Source organism: Sorex araneus, chromosome 2 (assembly GCF_027595985.1).
Source record: "Sorex araneus isolate mSorAra2 chromosome 2, mSorAra2.pri, whole genome shotgun sequence".
NCBI classification, from domain to species: Eukaryota; Metazoa; Chordata; class Mammalia; order Eulipotyphla; family Soricidae; genus Sorex; species Sorex araneus.
Window position 1 is genome coordinate 258,021,136 of NC_073303.1, and position 21,121 is coordinate 258,042,256.

General features: G+C 42.4%; 1 protein-coding gene across 2 annotated transcripts in view; it reads right to left on the reverse strand.

The window, feature by feature from the left end:
* Window positions 1–7,232: 7,232 nt before the first annotated feature.
* GABRG2 (gamma-aminobutyric acid type A receptor subunit gamma2) overlaps window positions 7,233–21,121 on the reverse strand; it is an 82,580-nt gene continuing 68,691 nt past the window's right edge. The window contains exons 8-10 of one of the 2 annotated variants that reach the window (XM_055125119.1): window positions 15,432–15,637; window positions 13,188–13,211; window positions 7,233–11,869 (exon numbers count right to left, since the gene is read on the reverse strand). In XM_055125119.1, the coding sequence (XP_054981094.1) occupies window positions 11,594–11,869; window positions 13,188–13,211; window positions 15,432–15,637 (506 nt within the window). In that variant the 3' untranslated portion in view covers window positions 7,233–11,593. The remainder of the gene's footprint in view (window positions 11,870–13,187; window positions 13,212–15,431; window positions 15,638–21,121) is intronic. The other variant, XM_055125120.1, reaches the window with a different exon arrangement.

Sequence of the window (21,121 nt, forward strand, 5' to 3'; positions counted from 1 at the left end):
TTAAGGGCGGGGCACACCGCACGCCGCTGGTTTGCACAACTGACACTGGAGGAAAAGCACCCCCAGAGGGAAACCTGAGGAAAGGGCTGGGTGGTGGAGGGCAGGTGGCATGGCTCCTTCATACATGGCCTGCCCAGATAGCCTTGAAAGCCATGGGTAAATGACCCTGACACTAGGCCCAGCCAGAGGAGAAAGGCAAGGTAGAGAGGACCTGTATCTGCTGTCTTGGGAAAGTGTGGTTTCAGGCAAACTGCATTGCAATCCCAAAGTATTAGCTACCAGTGGAACAGAGCAGGAAAACATCAGAACCACCCCCACCCAAAGAAACCAAACCAAACCGGAAACAAAAAACACTCTTTGGAACGTCATCTCCATGCTCTTTGCTCATTCCTTCATGCGGACTAGCCAGAAATCCTGTCACATTTTCTTGTTGTTACTGACTTGAGACCGACCCTGACACAAGGAACTTCATTCCAGTTATCCTCACAGTGTGACAGCGCCAGGATAGCTCCTGTGTCCACTGTATATGCTCAGATAGGTCATTTATCACCAAACATGTCTCTTTGGGCAGGTCTGATAGATTCACACTTTTTTCTAGCCCAATTTTTGGAGAACACAAGGACCTGTATTTAAAAAATCACAGTTTTGGGGTTGGAGTGGGTACAGTGGGTAGGGAATTTGCCTTGCATGTAACCAACCTGGATTCGATTCCTGGCATCCCATATGGTCCCCTGAGCACCACCAGGAGTAATTCCTGAGTACAAAGCCAAGACTAAACCCTGTGCATCGCTGGGTGTGATCCAAAAAGCAAAATAAATAAACAAATAAATAAATAAAGCTATCACAGTTTTCTGGTGTTCCTTTGACAGTGAGAATAGGCATATTCCAGAAACAAGCACACTTTTTTCAGGTCAATGAAGAGGCAATGAAAAGTAGTATTGAAAATGTGCATCTGGAAATCTTAAAATTTTTCCAAAGCAATAGATAATATTCATCCACTTTTTAAGGGGGAAGTTTACCAAACAACCTCAAATGCAAATTATAAATGTTCTATTAGTAATGTTCATAATATTCAGGAAGCAGTACTGAAATGTGTACTGAACTCTTGAACATATGGTGACATTTATACTGTCAGCATTTTTCATTGCTTGAATGTGCGTTCTGATTGACACATCCTCTTGGCCTTATCTACACTGTTTCATCCAACCCTCATAATCCACCCTGTGAAGTGGACTGTCTCTATTTGCAGAAGAGAATGAGTTTCCAGACAGCCACACTTTCTATCCAACATCACCGAAGCAAAAAGTGATTGCAGGGTATTTGCCCTTTGTGACATTTTTGTATAGACAATGAAGAACTGATGATGTTGAAATGGCACAAATGGACTATGACCAAATGACAAAACATCATTTTCTACAGGAGGCCCTTGAGAAGCAAAAAAGAGCTAGAACAAGAACAAGTGATTTCCTAACTTAGGGTGGCATATAGTTTGCAGAGGTTGTTGAAGTCAAGAGTTTTTTGGCAGCACAGCAGAAATGACATCTGCAACTGTATGTTCATTACATCACTGTTCACAATAGCCAGAATCTGGAAACAACCCAAGTAGCCAAGATAAGATGACTGGTTAAAGATACTTTGGTATATCTATACAATGGAATACTATGCAGCTGTTAGGAAAGATGAACTCATAAAATTTGATTATAAGTGGATAGTCACGGAGAGTATCATGCTAAGTGAAATGAGTCAGAGTGATGGACAGATAGAGAATGAATGCACTTATTTGTGGAATATAAAAATAATGTCATATGAGACTGTCACTCAAGGACAGTAGAAACAAGGGCCAGGAATATTGCTCCGTAGTTGGAAGCCTGATTCATGATCTGTGATAGAAGTGTGATAACCTTTCAGTATCTGGATTGCAAGCCATAATGCCCAAAAGTAGAGAGAGAGTATGTGGAAAATTGCCTGCCATGGAGGCAGGGAGAGGGTTGGAATAGTGGGGGGGAGGGATACTGGGAACATTGGTGGTGGAGAATGTGCACTGGTGGAGGGATGGGTGTTTAATCATTGTATGACTGAAACTCAAACATAAAAGCTTTCTAACTGTATCTCATAATAATTCATTTTTTAAATAAAATAAAGAAGAATGATTTCTTTGGCAAAATTCACCTCCCTGGAATCCCTGGAGTAGGGCATTTCATTTGGTGATATAAACCTTCTAAAGGGCAGGTGAGGTCAATGTTTAAATCAGGAATGTGACTCAGGACAGTGACTCTGAGAAGGGTCAATCTCAGACCAAGAGAGTTCTAGAAAGGGACCGAGGTGAAAGGTAAACAAGTGCATGGAAATCTTATAGGGTTCGTCATCAGTATTCTACCAATGTAATTTTTATTTCAAATCTAAAACGGAGTGTGCCTGGTGATTTTAAAGTTAGTATGGTGGAGACAGTACTATCGACAAGAGTGAAATGGATAGTTAAGAAGAGCAAATACTCTTCTTACAGGCAGGTTTGCAAGACTCTTTCCTACTCAATTCAGGTTACTTCTCAAGTGTCACCTCATCAAAATGGAAATTCTGGCCACACTGACAAATGACATCTTCTGCGCCCTCTACTCCAGTTCCCAAAGTTAATAGAGGCAGTGCATTCGTCTGTACCCTGCTAGCCAGTGAGCACAGGATAAGTCACCTTTTTATTGTTTTGTTTTGTTTTGCTTTGCTTTTTGGGTCACACCCGGCGATGCAGAGGTTACTCCTGGCGGTGCTCAGGGGACCATATGCTGGGAATCGAACCAAGTCAGCCGCACGCAAGGCAAATGCCCTATCCGCTGTGCTATCACTCCAGCCCCTTACTTTGTTTCAATTTATTTTAAAATGCCCCTAGCTGTGATTATGAGCATGATTGTGGAGATGTGCATACATCTAGCTATAGGGGTGGTTCCAAATTTTTGTTAACAAAAGTAAGTCATGCTTTCTGTAGTCAGTCTATATGGACAGGTAGGAGGTAGAAGGTCAGTGCACCCATTTTACCTCTCCCTTCTCACTCCTCCTCTCTTCCTTTTGCCCTATCTCCCTCCTATTCCATGGGGATATGATGTGCTGACAACACCATTCTTCAGAACTGAATGTAGGGCCAAAGACATAGCATATCAAGGTGGGCACTTGCCTTGCATGTAGCTGACCTGCATTTGATTCTTGGCGCCACACTTTGTCCCCTGAGCATCACCAGGACTGATTCCTGAGCACAGAGATAAGAGTAAGTCCTGAGAATAGATGGGTGTGGCCAAACCAAGAAAAACAAAGAATTGACTATAAACCCTTTTATGTTTTTATTATACCCTGAGTCTATGTATATGGACACCTTTGTGTATGTTCTTTTAGTATAGGACATATGTGTGCAAACTGCACATAAATAAATAGTTTTTATTCACTATTTAGGAAGGGGATTTTTTTAAAAAAGGAAAAATGCATAAAGTTAACTTTAGGAAATCTGTGCTTCAAGGGTTGGTTAACATTGCTTCAATAGTTACAATCCTATGCAATTGCAGTCAACCAGCCCTGATAAAATTATTTATAGCCAGGGAATATTCTAGAGATTTCATATTCAGTGAGGCATTTTGGCAAGTATATACAGTAGTTCTTTTTTGACCATAAATGTCTCATAATTCATAATTATGATACTGTGGGGCTTGGGGAGGGGAGCTGGGTTAGCTCCAGTGTTGACTGGGGAATATCCCCAGCTCAGATACAGGGACCAAGATGGGACTGGGGTCAGCTGCATGCACGGCAGATGTCTTAACCCCTGCTCCATCTATAGCTCAGACTTTTTTAAGGATGTAAACTGTTTTTTCAGAAAAATCACTCCATTTCTCTGGTTTTATTTATTCTCTTGGACTGACACACTCGCTCCCTGAGGTCTAATTATCCTTCATTTTGAGAAACAATTCTCGACAGTTACTCCTTATGAAACTATAAAAACAAAATTCCTTCGTTGGAAACCTTTGCTTCTCATGACATCACTACTTCCCTCTCCTCCTTGGTGATCACTGCAAACTGCCCCCAGCCCCTCCCGCCCTGTTATTTGTGGAGAATCAAGGGAGCCGGTGAGTCAGTGCTGAAGGCCAGCGAGTGTGTGAGCTCAAGTCATGCTGTGTTGGCGCAAGTGTCACTTGGGATGGGAGCACCAGGGAGTGAGTAGGTGTGTGTGGCCTCACTCTTCTTGCTTTGTCCATCTGGACTTACTAGAAGTTTCTGTAGCTTTCCTCAGAGTTCTATTCTTTTTCTTTCTTTTTAATTTGAAATGTTACTTTATGATCCTATCCATTCCCAGGTTTTCATGTGATCGTTTATGTTCTAATCATTTAAATTAATTTCCTAATAGTTTTTCTAGAGACGAGAAAAGTTTCCTTTTCCAGTCTGTATTTCTCTCTTTGTTTCCAATTTAATATTTAGATATCAACTACATATCACAACCTGGTGGTCACTATTAAATATTTAGATATCAACTACATATCACAACCTGGTGGTCACTATTAAATGAAAGGATCTTATTATAATTAAGAAGGAACTTGGGCTTCCTGCTCAGCTTATTTCAGGCATTCTCACAACCTTATAAAGTTGGCTCAAAGAGTCTCTGCCTTAGGGCTGGAGCGATAGCACAGTGGGTAGGGCATTTGCCTCGCACACGGGCCAATCCGGGTTTGATTCCCAGCATCTCATATGGTCCCCTGAGCACTGCCAGGATTAATTCCTGAGTGCAGAGCCAGGAGTAACTCCTGTGCATTGCTGGGTGTGACCCAAACAGAAAAAAAAAAAAAGAGTCTTTGTCTTTCAGTGAGTAAACTGAGATTTAGAAATATTTGATAAAGCAGTAGCTGTAGTTGTATTTAACTCTCATTCTTTTAACCATTTTCAACATCCTGTTTCTAATAATAACCTGTATTTCCACAAAAATCTCAAGCCCGGCCGATTCTAACCCCAAATCTCCCATCTGACTTAACAGTCGTAGTGGTTTTCTAATTCCCTGCCAGTTTCATCCTTGATTCTTGTTCTGACCGAGGATATTGATGAGAAATAACAGGTTTTGGAACTCTAACTTCTTAATCCTCCAAAGTATAGTTTTGGGGTTTTTTTTCCTCTCGCCACCACGCGTCACGCCATCACTGTGCAGACTGAGCCCAGGAGCCGCATTCTAAGCAGGCACCCGGCTTCTCCCGGTCATGGCCCCTCCAATCCGCTTTTCTCATTCTGTGTGATTTTCTGAAAGTCCAATGCAATCACGTCACGTCCCTACTTAAAGCTTGTCAGTTCCATTTCACTGCCCTCGGGATAAAGTCCCAGCAAGGTCATCCATGACTCGGTATCTCCTTCAGCTGTCCGCTGAAACCACTCACTTTAAGTTGCAAACCCAAAGCAAAATCAAACCAACAAGAAAAAGCAGACAGCATATTGACCTTTAGAAAGAACTTAGCCCGGAACTTTATTTGCATCCGTGAGAGCTTGGGCTTTCCGATGGGAGAATGACTTTATGATGCCCTCGCCACAAAGTTTAAGGGAATGTGTTCAAGTGGCAATGTCTCTGCTCTGGCTGGTTCCTTGGGAAAACACCATCTTTCGATTGAGGACCTCGCCCCTGTCCACATAACACGTCAATAACATGTTGAGTAATTTTTCTTCACTTACAATTTTTGTGTACTATTGGTTTTCTGGCAGGACTTTGTTAAATACATTGTATCACTTAATTGCATTGCATCACTTTCAGAGATTTATTCTGTAGAAATAGTGAAATACATTTAGTGCCTGTGACAGAGTTGTTGTAGTATTATATATAACAACACAGGTAAAAATGCAAATTTTCAGAATAGGAACTCACTAAGTTATGGCATGGATGTTTGATATAATGGAATGCCTGGAGATGTTGCTATGTTTGCAGGTGCAGAATTGTGCAGGAAAAATAAAGCAAGAAAAACTAGATCTGTCTCTACAGCTATAATTATAGCTTTACATATCTTTCTATGTCTATATCTGTCCCTGTCATTTCATTTGGCATATCTATCCATGTGTATCATTTGTTTATAAAGGAAAATCAAAATGATAATTCAAGCTTTTTGGTGGTTAACGTGCTAAAGGATGGAGGATATATATTTTTTAATTTTATAGAGCATTTAAGTAGGTTTTAAATCTGTAGTGGGATCCACTCACAAATAGCGCACTGGTTTGCATTACAGAGAAAATTTAGAACCACATTTAGAACCATAATTTCTCCTACCTCTCACTATCTTCTGTCATTCCTTTGTAGAACCCTGCATCCTTACCGCCCCTCTCGTCACATGGTTCTGACTCTCTGACAGGCATTTAGGGGCAGAGGCTTCCCTAATATTTGCTTCTGTCCTTATTCACAGCACCCTCTCTAAGGCTCACAATGTGTTTACCGAAAGCTTTATATTGAATTGGCTTTATAGAAGCTTGACCTAAACATCTTTGATGAGGGAGTAATTTCCAGATACATAAAATAAAACTGGTAACAGGAAAAAAAATATAGTATGAGGCAAATTTATATGACAGGGGGAAAAAATCAACGATAAGCAAACTGATTGAATATGCAAATGGCCAGTGAATTATTTATAGCTGAGTGTTACCCCCAGATTTGTTGACTGGAAATGTGTTGACTAAGAGAATTAAATGCATGGAAGTATTTGGCTGAGGTAAACATTAGGGGTTGGTCACTCAAGGCTTACAACAAGAACTTGTGGAAGAGATAAAAGAAAAAAAATTGCATATTGTTCTTTGGTCAAACTGGAAAGACATCAAGGCCCAGGCAGAAGCTTTATCAGTCATTCTGGTGTCAGATGACATTGTGAGAAGGTAGTGTTCCTCCTGAGAGGACGCAGGGAAGAATTAGGGCATAGGAGTCAAAGTGGGTGTGTGAAGAGAGGACAGAGTGGAATGGACTCTCAATGACAGACGGTGGATAATCTGTGACATTTCCCAATAATAAACAGCTCAAATAGCACAGCAGGTAGGGTGTTTGCCTTCCATGTGGCCGACCTGGGTTCTATTCCTCTGTCCCTCTCAGAGAGCCCGGCAAGCTACCGAGAGCATCCCGCCCACATGATAGAGCCTGGCAAGCTACCCATGGTTTATTCGATATGTCAAAAATAGTAACAACAAGTCTCACAATGGAGACGTTACTGGTGCCCACTTGAGCAAATCGATAAACAACGGGACAACAGTGCTACAGTGCTACATATATTTTATATTTATTATATGTATATATGTACAATTATATATGTGCTACATATGTTTATCACAGTCCTCATATATGAGGTCATTATTTTAAGACAATAATCCTTGTATGCTTCATTTTCAGACACCGCATATTCATTGTGAGGAAAATGACTAAATCCAATGATTGGGAACCAGTATTATCCCCCTCACGCCCATTTTTTTCAGTTCAGGATATTGAGGCAGAGAAAACTGAATCACAGGTCTTAATTAAGCAGTGAACTTAGGAAATCTGGAGCAAGAACATCTGGTTTTCCATTTTTGTTAGAAAAGTAATCATAAAGGAAGGAAAAGTCTTCTTTGTTATCCCCAGAGTTGTAAAAGAAAATTTCATTTGGATTTTATAGTTGGCCTCGGATGCCTAACCTCGGAGTGATTAATGGCCCATTACTCCCACAGCCTCGGGAAACACTTTGGTTGTCCATTACCCCAAATCTGGAAGGACCAAAGTCAGTTTGTGAAGTGATTGAAGATCCTTTCCTTCAAACAGTTCAGAAAGCAGAGAGTAACAGTGAATGCTGACTGGTATTTATTTCTTTCTAAAGACTAAAACACATGTGAAATCCACCCATGTATCTCTGAGGCTAGGGATTCTAAAGTTTCTGTCATTGCCATGAGAAGAATTAAAGGGAGATCAAATTCAAAGGAAGTACCCTCGTGTGGAGCAATTCCTAATGCCTTACCAAAAAAGGAAAAAAAAAAACTATTCCAGATTTTATTATATATCTTTAGGCTTCTTCTCCCTCTGGGAGAAACTGGCAATCTTCTGAGTTTCCTGCCCACATGGGACAGCCTTGCAAGCTTCCCATGGTGTATTCATATGCAAAATCCAGTAACAAGCTGGATCTCATTCCCCTGACCCTGAAGAGCCCCCAGTGCAACATCGTTAGGAGGGCCGAGTCGAGATGGACTTCTAAGATCTCAGGGAAAGGACGAAATGAGATGTTACTGAGCCCACCTGAGAAATCGGTGATTAACGGGATATCAAGATCGTGATCGTGCATGAGATTTTATTTCCAAATTCTGAAATGCTCTAAGGCAGTAGGAAAAAAAGCAATGCCCCACCGGGTTGCCATTATACAGCAGACCTTCTGTGCTAGGTCATTTTTCTTTTCTCCAATACATTTGACAAAGATCCATGGTGACAAAGCACAAAGATAGCAATTTTAACCTAATCCCCCAAGACTGCATCATCTGGTTAATTTAATTTGACCTTCATCACCGACAAAAATTGTTGCTACTAGTCAGAATAATCTTAAGGCTTTTAAAAAAGGGATAAAGACCATTAAGTTAGACAGCAAGAAAAATACCTAAGTGAAAACTTTTTTTTTTTTTTACTTGTCTGGAAGGTGAGAAATGAATGTTTAAATTGGATTCAGAAAGTCACAAGGGGCCAAGAGAATGACAGCTAGTGGAAGGCTAGGTCAACTTCTTGTAAAGGATTATGCTACTTTATTCTTTTGAGATTTTTCATAGGGCTTCAAAAAAAGGGGGGGATGCTATCTCTGGAACTTGGTTCCCTGTGATTTAAAAACTGGGCTAGGAGGGATAAGGCAGATACAGAGGTTATTGGACCTTAAAAATAATGAATGCCATGGGAAGATTATTTTCAGCAATAAACTCAGATATTCAACCTGTACTTAAAGAGGTTTGCAAACATAGAGGTGCCACATAAGTAAAACCTGAGGATGTAGAATGCCCTAAAGGCATCTAGGACCCCTGCTAGATTTGCTTAGAATTTAGAACTGGTGGAGGTGGGGCTTTGATTATGGGCTGAGTGATCTTACATGCAGTGCCATCATTCTATCAAATTTATCAATGGTAAAATCGAGTTTATAAAGGCTTTATGGACAACTGCCAGAAGCTGGTAGGTGGCATAATTGCAATTCTCCGTGCCCCCCCCACCACCCTTAGCCCTGCAATTAGGTTTCTCATTCATCTGTATTCTTAACTGCGCCACACTTTTGAGGTCCAATACTTCATGACATTGCTGCCGTTCCATTGCCACGCCTTATACCAGGTGCATCTCTGCGTTCTTTGGAAGCTTGAGGTCTAGCACTGTGCAAAACTTGATCGCATGTCTCTGAAAGTTGACATGGGGAGGAGAGGGGTACCGAGGCATGCGACAGGAAAGTGGGCTCACAGTCCTGAAGACAAACCCGTGCAACCAGACCACAGACATGCCACTATGGATTCAAATGCAGCATTTTTATTGTAAAAGTCCACAGAGTAGGCAGTTCCCTCTGTGGAAAGGTGTTGAAGTACAGACAGGGAGCAGCTGAGTTGAGAATCAAGTCATATATATGTATATATATGTATATATATTCATATATATATTCTTTTGCCAGTAGGTCACACACATTGGAAAGCTAGCTGTTTTTAAATGTTTCCGTACAGGATACATTTTAAGTTGACAAAATAACACGTTTCTCACCATTGGAAATTTGCCAGCAACTCTCCCCAAAAGTCAACATTTAATGTGTTAACAATTTGAAACAAGAAAATAATTAAGTCTATTTACATGTGCTTGAGGTTATATACTAAAGCACTCCTGACCGATAGTAAGGGTTTGTAAAGTCAGCAGCTAAATGTGTTTCAAGATTCATCCAGATGATTTGATGACGGTCTTAAAATGATTTCTAACAAAGCCACTCTCTCTTCGCTAATACTCTTTTTTTAAAAAAATGCTCTAGAAAGCTGTACTAGCTATGACTAAATTCTAATTTTGAGCAGTGAATGCCCCCAAAAGGAGGAGGACTGGTGTAGAGTGCTGTTTCCAGAGCGTGCCTAAAGGTGGACCTCAGCTTTCCTGGCTGAAGCCTGGGACAGCCTCTTCCGTGACTCTCGTAGAGTTGAACGAGGCCATCTAAGCCATGCATTGGTTCTTTTCAGCATTTTCTGTGGGTTGTTTGTTCACCACAGAGCATACAAAATAGTCCACTCTGAACATCAGGTATGAATCCAACTTACGCCTCTCATAGTTCCTCAATTAGAACTGTAGATGGATCAAGGCCAACTCAGCCCTACAGCCAGAAAAACAAAATACACAAACTCTAATACACCCTTTCAGTCACATTTCTGTACAAAAACATAGGATAGTTATATTGAGGAGAGTAGGGCCTTTGGCTAAAGAAAAATTTTGATGATTACCAAATTGCCAAAGTTCTTTGGATCTTTTTTATTTCTACAAGCTCAAATACTACTGGACAGTGCTTATAAGGAAAGATGAATCTTTAGTTTTGAACCAGCACAGAGAGATTCAATGGAGAGTGTGAGTCCAATTCACTCCAGACCATTTTTATTCCACACTAGCTGTGTACTGGTGCCCTCAGCGGACCTATCAATGGTTTTGCCCACAAGGCACTCACACGCACTGAGAGCAGATCTGGTGGAGATGGAGAATAAGTTCTGTTACGATCTATCATCATAAAAGGAATAAACAGCAGCAAGCACATAGTTATTTTATACTCTACGACTCTGGGCATATTTAAAGGTAGCCAATGTCAATTTGGTCAAGTCTGTATTTTGCTGGAAGTATTTGCATATGCCATACGTGGGGGAAAAAATGCTCTTTGCATCTTCATGCATGAGGGAGAAGGTGGAGAAAACTTTTCACTCTGATTCCAAACCCAGACCCTCGTAATTACATTCATGATTCTTTCGTAGCCCAAAGACACAGAATAGAACACAATACTTTATGATGTTAACTTCAGTCATTTATTTCGGCTCTAAAGAGGTGCATGCATTAAACTTGAAGCATTCTACGTTGCTGAAATATTTACACCATTGTACATGTGATGGAGAGGAAATACTCTTCCTCTCTGGGGACAGAGGTGTAGAAGATTCCTAGGCTATTTAAAGTGAGTCATGATTCTTCTCGGATGAGGGAGAGGGCCTATTGGGATCCAATTTACCGCGACTTGACTCCACACAAACAGCGGGTCAAGTTGGGGGACCTTTTGCGTGTAGTTGCATTTAGAACTGAGGAAGGACACCACCACTATAAATAGTCACAGCTTTCACCCTTTCTCAATTAGCTGCAGTGGGAAAAGAATCCCGTTTGGTTTCAGTGTTCTCGCTCTTCATTCCAGCTCACCTTGCGGGTTTGAAACACAGCAAACATGGAAATTCAAATGATGCTTACCACAGGAGAGTTGGGCGAAAACAGTGTACGACATCAGTGTGATTCACCGGTTAGAACAGAGAAACAGATTCAGATGATAAATCACAGATTTGTGTAAGTGGACTCATGAAAGGACACCACTCTCCGCCAGGACTGAGTGAGACCCCAACCGCTGAGACCTGGACCTTCTCACAGGTAAAGGTAGGAGACCCAGTAAACCAGGTTAAACAAGCAGAAGGCCGTGGGGAAGAAGATCCGTGCGTAAGAGTCCATTTTGGCGATGCGGATGTGTATCCTGCCGTGTCGCCAGGCCCCTGTCCGGCAGTCTTCAAAGCAGCAGAAAAAACTGGCACAGTCCTTGCCATCCAGACACTCGTACCCGTACTCTTCGTCTCTCTCTTGAAGGTGTGTGGCATTGTTCATTTGAATGGTTGCTGATCTGGGGCGGATGTCAATGGTAGGCGCCTAAGACAAGGAAGGGGCACGGGGAGAGGAAAATGGGGTCAGTCATGTGTGCTCAATCCAGTGCGGTTTCTCTACAATGGCACCAATGGGCATGATGAATCTGAAAAATGGGTACTCAGGAAGTCGCTATGACATCATGGTCTAGGATGGTAAAATTGAACTCAGAAGGATAGCACAGTTTGCAGGTGTCAGATTTTGAGCTTAAGCAGTGCAGCTGAAAATAAGACCACCAAGCTAATAGCTAGAGCAAGAAGATTGAACACCAAAAAGAACTCAAAAGTGTAAGGATTTAAATCAAAACAGCTACATGGAATTTTATTCTAGTAGATATTAGGTATGAGGTTGGTTACATGAAGGCTTTTAATGATGCTACATGTGAGTGGATCAGAGAAACAAAAATGCATTAATTGAGAAATAAAATTTTGTATCATGCTTACCTATAGGGAAACAGTAAGCCCTGATGTTCTCAGTAAGCACTGAGCAAATGTGCTAGATGCTATTAATAGAAATTGTTAGGAAATACATATATGGACATTTCCTTAGCTGGTAGCAGAATGGTATGCCTGATTGTTTTAAAGGAGTGTAATGCTTTGTCTAAAATTTACCAAATAGAAGCTTCAATAACTCCCTGCATGGTTTATCTACATGTTACAAAAATTCAGGAAGGGATTTTTTGCTACCCACTAAACTCATTTTTAGTCATTGAGAAGAAAACTAGTTCCAATGAATTGAATACTAATCTCATCTTTGTCATTGGGATAACCATAAATTGTTAATTTAGATGATTTCATTTTAGAATAACATCAGTGCAAATACTAGTGTCAGTGAACCAGCTACCAGAATTAAATTGGGAATAGAAATTTCATTGCAGGGTTGCATAATGATGTCAAAAGGTCCTATATCACCCTGCAAGTCAAAAGAGATTATTTTTCAAAAAAAACCAATTTTGAATGAGAATTTACAGCTACGTTTTTGTTTTAAAAGGGCACACTTAGGTGCAGCCAGTAAAATTGGATTTTGTTCCGTCTGTGTAGAGGTAAGTTTTTGGATGTTTAATGTTTAAATAGGTCTCATTACTAGTGGCAGTTCATGATGTGCAGGGCTTTTTAGCTTTATGAAAGGCCACACCCTCTGTGGATTACTGGAGGCTAGCTGAAGTGACTCTCTGAATCTATAGAACTTTATCTTAAATGTGATATCTCTAGGAGAATGCTTAAATGTCTACTTATGAAAACAAAAACAAAAAAGCACCATGTAAGCATTAATAGTTAATCTCAGCAGTTGCATGCAGTGAATTTCCATTCCAAACACATTATACCTTGAAGGAAAACATCCGAAGAAGCTTTGGTTTTGTAGACAGAAAAGAGAATTGCGGGTTTGGGTTTTTTTTTAAATTAAAAGAAGGTGGGGGAAAGAAAAAAAAAAGAGACAAAAATAAGATAAATTAAAAATACATTTTGAAAACATAGTAAGTTGAAATGAACTGAAATTATAAACACAGAAAGACAGTTCTGAGCTTGGAATAAAATAGACACCTAGAGTTGAAAACTGAAATCTGTTGACTGCCAATGAACTCTTCCAAAAATGAGTCTCAAATTAACCAATGGCAAAAGTCACTGTTGCTTACTTGGCTGCAAGTTTCCCATGGCTGGTTTTCCCGTATAGGAATACTATGGTGATGATTTCATTTTCTAATTATTGCAAGGGGTCCTTGACACCACGAACAAAAGGGCATATCATATCGAGTGGTAAATAACATCTTATCCACCCTAGGTTCCAGGCTGAGTCTGATAAATCAATGAACTGGATCCCTTAAGAGGGCAAAATGCATGCAATTCTCAGATCATTCTTTTTACTTCTTTTTTGTCTGTTTGTTTCTTTAATCTCTTTTCTCCTCTGCCTTCTCCTTCCATCTTTCAGCCCCTGGATTAAGGAAGCTGGTATTTGCGTTCCTGCCAGTCCGCAGTGAGCAGCATATTAGAGGGAAGCCAGTCACCAAGTCCTCCTACAACTGGCAGGTAATGGGACTAGTGTCACAGAACTATCTGGGGGGAGTGGGGGGAACAAAATGGAAAGTAAAGGAGGGAAGAGTAATCAACAAGACAACAGGAAAATAAAACGAGGAGAGAGAAAGGGAGAGACAGGCAAAACTGCATAAGGAAAGAACTGAGTAAGGCAAGTGACTCTCGGCAGATGAGAGAGAAGCGCTCCGTCATCAGGAATCAGAATACTGCTTCTTTATCTACCTGTTAAAAATTCCTACATTCACACGAACCCGCCAGTCATAGAATTTCACTGGGGACAGGGGGTAGAGTGGTTTCCAGGATCTAGTTTAGGATCGGTCACATTCTCCATGATAACTCAACCCTCTCGAGTCCATGGGTCAGAGAGCCAGCCACAAGCAGGGCCCCTAATGCAAAATATTCGGGAGTATAAGGTGAATTCCTCTGCTCCTGTCTTGGAAGAGAACAGACTTAACTCCCCAGGGGCTTGGAGAATAACGGGGTGCTGCCCGCTCTGTTTTTCAGCATCCATAATGAAAGACAAATGCTTGCAGTATCTGCATTTTTTGCTCTTTGGGTCACAACTGTGCTGAGGGTATCACAGGGGATGTGAGGGGAGGGACCTGCATCAGCCATGTGCAAGGCGTACATCCTACCCACTGTACTGTTGCTCTAATTCCGTGCATCTGTGCTCCATTTTCTTTATGTAAGATTGATACCAACCTACCTGTTTCCAAATCACTGAAACTCGTCCAGGCTGGTAACTGTATATATCAGCCATCATTCGCAAAAGCATGGATAGTAGGTAACACTTTCATGTCTAAGGTATTTGTCATATTTTCTATCTGTACTACCACATTCATTTCTCAGATCAGCCCCTTACAGATGTAATCTTTTTACATGCCAAAATGAAAATATGAGGAAGCATTTGAGCCATTTCCTTGAGTACAAAACCAACAGGCATTAGACGCATATGTTCAAGTATTTCCAACAGTAGGGGGTGAGTCTTAAAATACTAAAGAATTTGTGGTTGTAGAACCTTAAAAAAAATTCCTTAAAGGGGGCAGAAAACTTGAAAACCAGTAGAAACTAGAGAACAGCAATAGATAAATATCCCAGGAAAGGAAGAGGCAGCTCTTTCTCACAACTGTCCCATCGGCCTTTATCCCATCGGCCAAAAGTCACACATTATTATTATATTTTTTTCACCTCTGAGTTCAGCTTTGAATGCTGACTTAGGCCATGGGTAGCAAGACCAACATCAGCTCCAAACCAGTTGGCATTGAAATATCCCAAGTTATATGGGGTTTTTTTGTTTGTTTTTTTGCTTTTTGGGTCACACCCAGCAATGCACAGGGGTTACTCCTGGCTCTGGGCTCAGGAATTACTCCTGGCGGTGCTCAGGGAACCATATGGGATGCTGGGAATCGAACCTGGGTCAGCCATGTGCAAGGCAAATGCCCTCCCCACCGTGCTATTGCTCCAGCCCCATAAGTTATATATGTTTCTTTTGGGGGGCAGAGGGGGAAGAAAGAGTCCCGATGGGACATGATACATACAGGGTTTTTCTTCTTTTTGTCTTTGTCCTTGCTGGGTTTCCGGTTGCTGACGAAATAATGCAGGGTGCCATACTCCACCAGGGCGGAGAAAACAAAGATGAAGCAGACAGACACAAAGAGATCCATGGCGGTGACGTAGGACACCTTGGGGAGTGACTTCCGGGCGATGGTGCTGAGGGTGGTCATTGTCAGGACGGTGGTGATCCCTGGAGAGAAGCAGAAGGAGACACACCCGTGTGATGAGGTGCCGACTCTCAGCGGAGACCAGGGACATCCGGGCTGCTGAGAAATGAGGTGCAGCCTCGCCACAGATGCTGGTCGCTTGCGCCCAGGGTCGTGGTCATGCCCCAGCAAGAGGTGCTGATGACTGTAGAGACAGGACAGCCCTGGCCCCTGCCCCGAGGTACCCAGGTTTTTCCATCAGGGACAATAGTACAACGCAGAGATAAGTCTGATGATGGCCTCGAAGCCAGGCTTCCTGCCATGAAGATGAGAAAGGGATGAGGGGCTATTTAGATGGACAGTGGTCCCTTTGAGGAGGTGACTGATGTGAGATGTAGCTAAATTAAAAAAAAAAAGAAGTCAACTTGGCTACTTTTTTGGGTCTCTGAGCAGAGCAAGTAAATTAGAGAGGGTTCTGGGAAGCTAAACCTTGCCTCTTTTTAAAATGTTTTTGGAAAACCTGGCATCCAGGGAGGACAGGGGAATTTAGAGTATCTGGAACACATAGAAATTCTATTTTGCAGAGCTTCTGAAGGAGTCTGCCTTGGCTTTCAAGGCAGTAGAGGTGGGCCGTGTGCTTGTTCTAAGTTCAATGGATGACTCCCTTGAAACCCCATTTATTATAGGGTAAAAATTGGTATCTCAGAAATTAATAATATTTACTGAAAAAGTTCTTGTGCTTTACATGCGTTCTTTCTTTGAGTCTCTATAGCAGATATTTTCATTTTGATGAAAATATAATTTTATTATTTTATTTTATAAAATATTATTTTGTCAATATCATATTTATTTGATCCCTGAGGAGAAAAATTATTATAGAAGAGTAGCTCAATGTCCAACAGCTAGAGAAGGCGGGGGAAGGAAGAATTTGAAGATAGAAATTAAATATTTGATTTCAAAAATGCACCTTCTAGCAACTGAATACTAAACAGTGTTCAAGCAAAGTAGCATTTCCCTCCATTGTGGGGACCAGGCTAAGACAGCCCCTGTGCATCAATGGGGAAAATGAAAGACACGGTCCTGTCATTGTTGTTTCTAACTAAAGAGGGTAACAAGGATTCAGGCCTCGAACAGACTCTAGCAATAGAACCTTCAGATCCCAGGTCTCCATGTGCCCTTCTGTTACCTCAACCGTGAAACCCACCCATTGCTTATCATTCTGGGATTCTAAGCCAGCGCTTCCCACTGCGGCTACACCTCACACACAGCAAGCGCCTTGGGGACTGAGGGCAAGAATACTAAAAAGTTTCTTTTCCGCCTCCCGAGAGAACAGAGACACACAGAAACCAGCCCTGGCATTGAACTCGCAAACCCTGGCACGAGGGGCCAACACCCAGCCGGCTGGGCTAAGAGCAACTTCCTTTGCTCTTCCGGCTCCTGACTGAGCTGGACCCTGAGGGAGCTTGTTACAGAGCTCATTAAAAGTACTTAACCCCACTTCAGTCCTTCCTTTGCTCCTCATTTGGAAAAATCTCCCACCTTCCCTGTCAACAACCCCAGGAGGCCTCCGTGATTGCTGCCTTCCTTGGCTTCAGGAAGCCATAGGCAACTCTCTACCGGCAACTCTCCCAGCTGTCTTGTGAGTTTGTTGGTGAAGGCTGGGCATCAGGGCAAGATCCCTTGTCTGCCCACAGAGAGCACTGCTGGTCTCGGTGTCGGCTGTGTCCAGGGACACGTCTGCACTGCTGCAGTCTGAGCGTGGCAGAGACATGGGCACAGGAGCATCGCCCATGTGCATACAATGTTGACGAGCACGAATGGGACGAGTTGCAAGAACTGTAGTACATGGGCGATGCCACAGGAAGCGCGGCCTGTGGCAAAGGAGGATGACCAGACGGACTGCTGGGATCAAGGTTTCTGTAATTCCCTTTTTCTCAAACCGTCCTTACTGACTTGGGAACAATCCACCTCCCTTTCTAATCTGTCTCCCTCTGCCCCCTTCCTCTCTCTTTCTCTCTTCCCCTCCCCTCTGTCACATCACAGCCACCTTGGTGGCCATGGAATCCTCTGCTCTAGTGCAGGGACTCAATCCAGTGAAAGGAATTAATCAGTGGATTCTACTTATAATCAGTCTACATTTGGAAGCCGGTGGGTTCCACAGGGAGAAATGGTGGGACATGTCCCTTATTGGTACATACCAAAAGCTGATGGTCACCAATCTCTTCTTTGGACAGGTACAGCACCCTGGTGATTGTCTGAGAAAGTTCTCCAGAGGAGGTAAGTGACCCACCACTCTCTCAGTCTTGTGGGTCAAAAGCAGCAACAACTAAAGCTGATCGTAGCAAAACGTTTTTGAAACCAGACTTGCTAGGTTTATATTTCTGCAATCTATAAATGCATTATATTTATAATGTATAAAATGTTGTGTATTATAGCATATTATAATAGAATAAGATAATGTATAAAATATAGATCATATTAAAATTATATTATATATTATGTACTCTATAATTATAGATTATATATTTAAGATATATTCTATAATATTCTAGTTATTCTACCCTAATATATTATTCTATTATAATATCATATTATAATGTACTTACAAATAGATTATAATATAGTCTGTGTATCACATTTCATTTCTGTATAATCTGAATACCTATTCAAATCAGTAAGAGAGAGGCTGGAGAGATAATACAGTGGGTAGGGTACTTTCCCTGTCGGAGGTGGCCCGTATTTGATCTCTGCCATCACATATAATCCTCAGCATATAATTCCTGAGCTTCGCTAAGTGTGACCCACCAAAAAAAATTAGTGATAGAGATGAGGTATAGGCACGTGCTATGCGTATGAGGTACCACATGCTTGGGGCTATTTTAATTTAGGTTGTGATGAGGGGAGTGGCCTCTGGGTCTCTCAAATTGTGACAGGACCTAGGAATAACTCAGATTCTCGTCTACAAATGGGGTGTAGCTTGTGAGGGACTTTGTGGTGATCAAGTGCCACTTCCCAGTGCATAGTGTATTACATGATTATATAAATACAAGGCATTTCCATTTATTTCAGGTGATAGTTTTCAAACTAAAAAGATTTCATTTAGGTTTAATGCTCCATTCATTCTTAGGGCTCTTGACTCCCAAAATCACAGCTGATATTTCTGTGGAGGGATTAAAACACGCAGTTGGCAACTTGGGTTTTGCATTTAGGCCTCAAGTCATACCTGACCTTTGGGAAGCCAAATGCCAGCCTTCCTAGTCTTCTAGGAAACAGGGATGACGCTGCCTCCTATTCTCTCTCTGACCTCAGCCACAGGGAGGAAGAGCAAGGAGCAGGCAAGGAGACTTTAAAATCCCCAACAAGAGCACTGGGGATGACTTTGTAAGTTTTTCATTGAATCACCGCGAGATACAGTTACAAAGTCGTTCATGATTGGGTTTCAGTCACTGTGTTCTAACATCCGTCCCTTCACCAGTGTCCCCACTTTCCCTCCCTCTAGGTCCCCACTACCCTAGCACCATTCCTCTACAGCAGACACTGTTCTTTCTCTTTCTCTCTCCCTCTCTCCCTCCCTCCCTCTATCTCTCCCTCTGGGCATTAGGGTTTGCCACACAGGAACTGAACGGTGATCATGTACATCCTTTAACCACTTTTCAGACCCATTTCCTGTCCAGAGCGAACATTTCCAGCTGTTCTTGTCATAGTGGCCTCTCCTCTGTCCTACCTGTCCCCTTCTCCACGCAGAAGATGGGTATGATTTCTAAGTCCCTTCTTTTAAAGCTCTCTACTGAGCGAAGAAATTAGACTTGACTTACCTGCATAGATGAAAAATATCCATTGGATTTTAATCACTTCCTCCTCCAGTCTTGATGGCCTTTGGGTATGTACTTAAAATACTTGAGGGAAAAATCCCAACACGTGCTTCCACTGTTCCCCCTTCCGTCCTGCTGTCACTGACCCTCCCCACTACCTGCCCACTGGGTCACTCTCTCTTCCAGCTCCGAGACAGCAGAGTGGTTCTGGCTGCTTTCAGAGCATGCAGGAACAGCACAGTGGCTCTGTTTCTGTCGCTCATGAAACCAGGCTCTGTTCTGTGGCGAGAGACTTCAAGGTCATAGGAATCTAAGGTTTAATTCTTGACTGTGAAATACTGGGAAAAGTGACTAGGTCCGTGTTCTAAAATGCAACTGGCAGAATTATCTGGGGGGACTTTTAAATTCTGCCAGAGCCTGTATGCTATACGAATCGGGCATCCCTGAGGGTTGTGTTACAAAAAAAAGCTGTAATTTTTAAGACACCCGCTACCCCTAACTGGTGATTTAAAACGTGGACTGCCTCCTGCCGCAAGTCCTGGTGGAGTAAATTATAGTCTTGCAGCTGCTCTGACTTCCTTAGTCGTAGATCATGTGACTATTTTAATACTCTCCACTTGGAGTAGAGAAAGGGGCCCCAGGAGGGAGCCTGGTCCACAAAGACCACCTCCCTGCTGTTTGCTTAGGGCCTCTGCTGACTGTCCCGGCTCTGTCACCTTCCTCCCTAAGTCTGGCACATTCTCACGGACACTCAGTCAGCAGTAGCTGAGATGGGCTGCCTGCATAGCCATCAGCGCGGCTCTGATCGGCAGGAGGCATTTATTTGAAGTCCTTCCTTCATTTTTCTAGGGTAGAGAGCTTATGATGCCCCCACACTCCGAAGTACATAAGCTAACTGGATCATCGCTGAGGTGCCAGTTAGGCGCCAGGAACTGGAGACAGTCACATTCCGATGCAGTGAGTCCCATGATACGTTGCACTTCACAATGACAAGCAAGAGTCCTAAGTCATACGCACAACATATGTGGGTTTCCCCCGCCCCCTCCCCCACCCAGCATATAATGTTAGACAAGATGTTGAACAGGACGACTTGGTAAGTGCTGCATAGACCAGGAAATGTACAAATAACTATGTTGAAACAGATGGCAATCTAAGTTTGCAGGGGGACAGATCTGCAAATGGTTTATTCCCCCCATAATTTGCTCTAGCCTTCAGTCTTAATAACTTAACACAGGTCATTTCAACAGGAAATGCAAACATTTCTGAAGCATGTGGACTCTGACCTCATCTCCTCTTTCGCCTGAAGGACTACTGGATGGTGCGAACCCTCGAGGCCCTCTGCCAGGACCCTGGGCACTCACATTCCCAGCCCTGTTGGTGAATCTGCTGGACACAGTGAGAAAAAGGTAGCTCCGGTCTTTAGGTTTGCCTCTGCCGTGGCAGTAACGCTTCATTTTGGCTGATTGCAGGTTACCAGAACAACAGCAGTAAAAACAATATGGGCTCAAGAGGAATGGCCCGCGCCAGTAATGCTCAGAACCCAAAGGGAAAAGGAAAAATCTGTTAAAAATCAGAGGCTTTTTGTTTGCCTAATTAGCAGAGTCATTGAACAGAAAACTTGGAAACTTCCACGCTTTCTTCAAAATTAAAGCAAGGCTGGGTCAGAGCAATAATACTGCAGGTAGGGTGCTAGCTTTCCACGCAGCTGACCTGGCT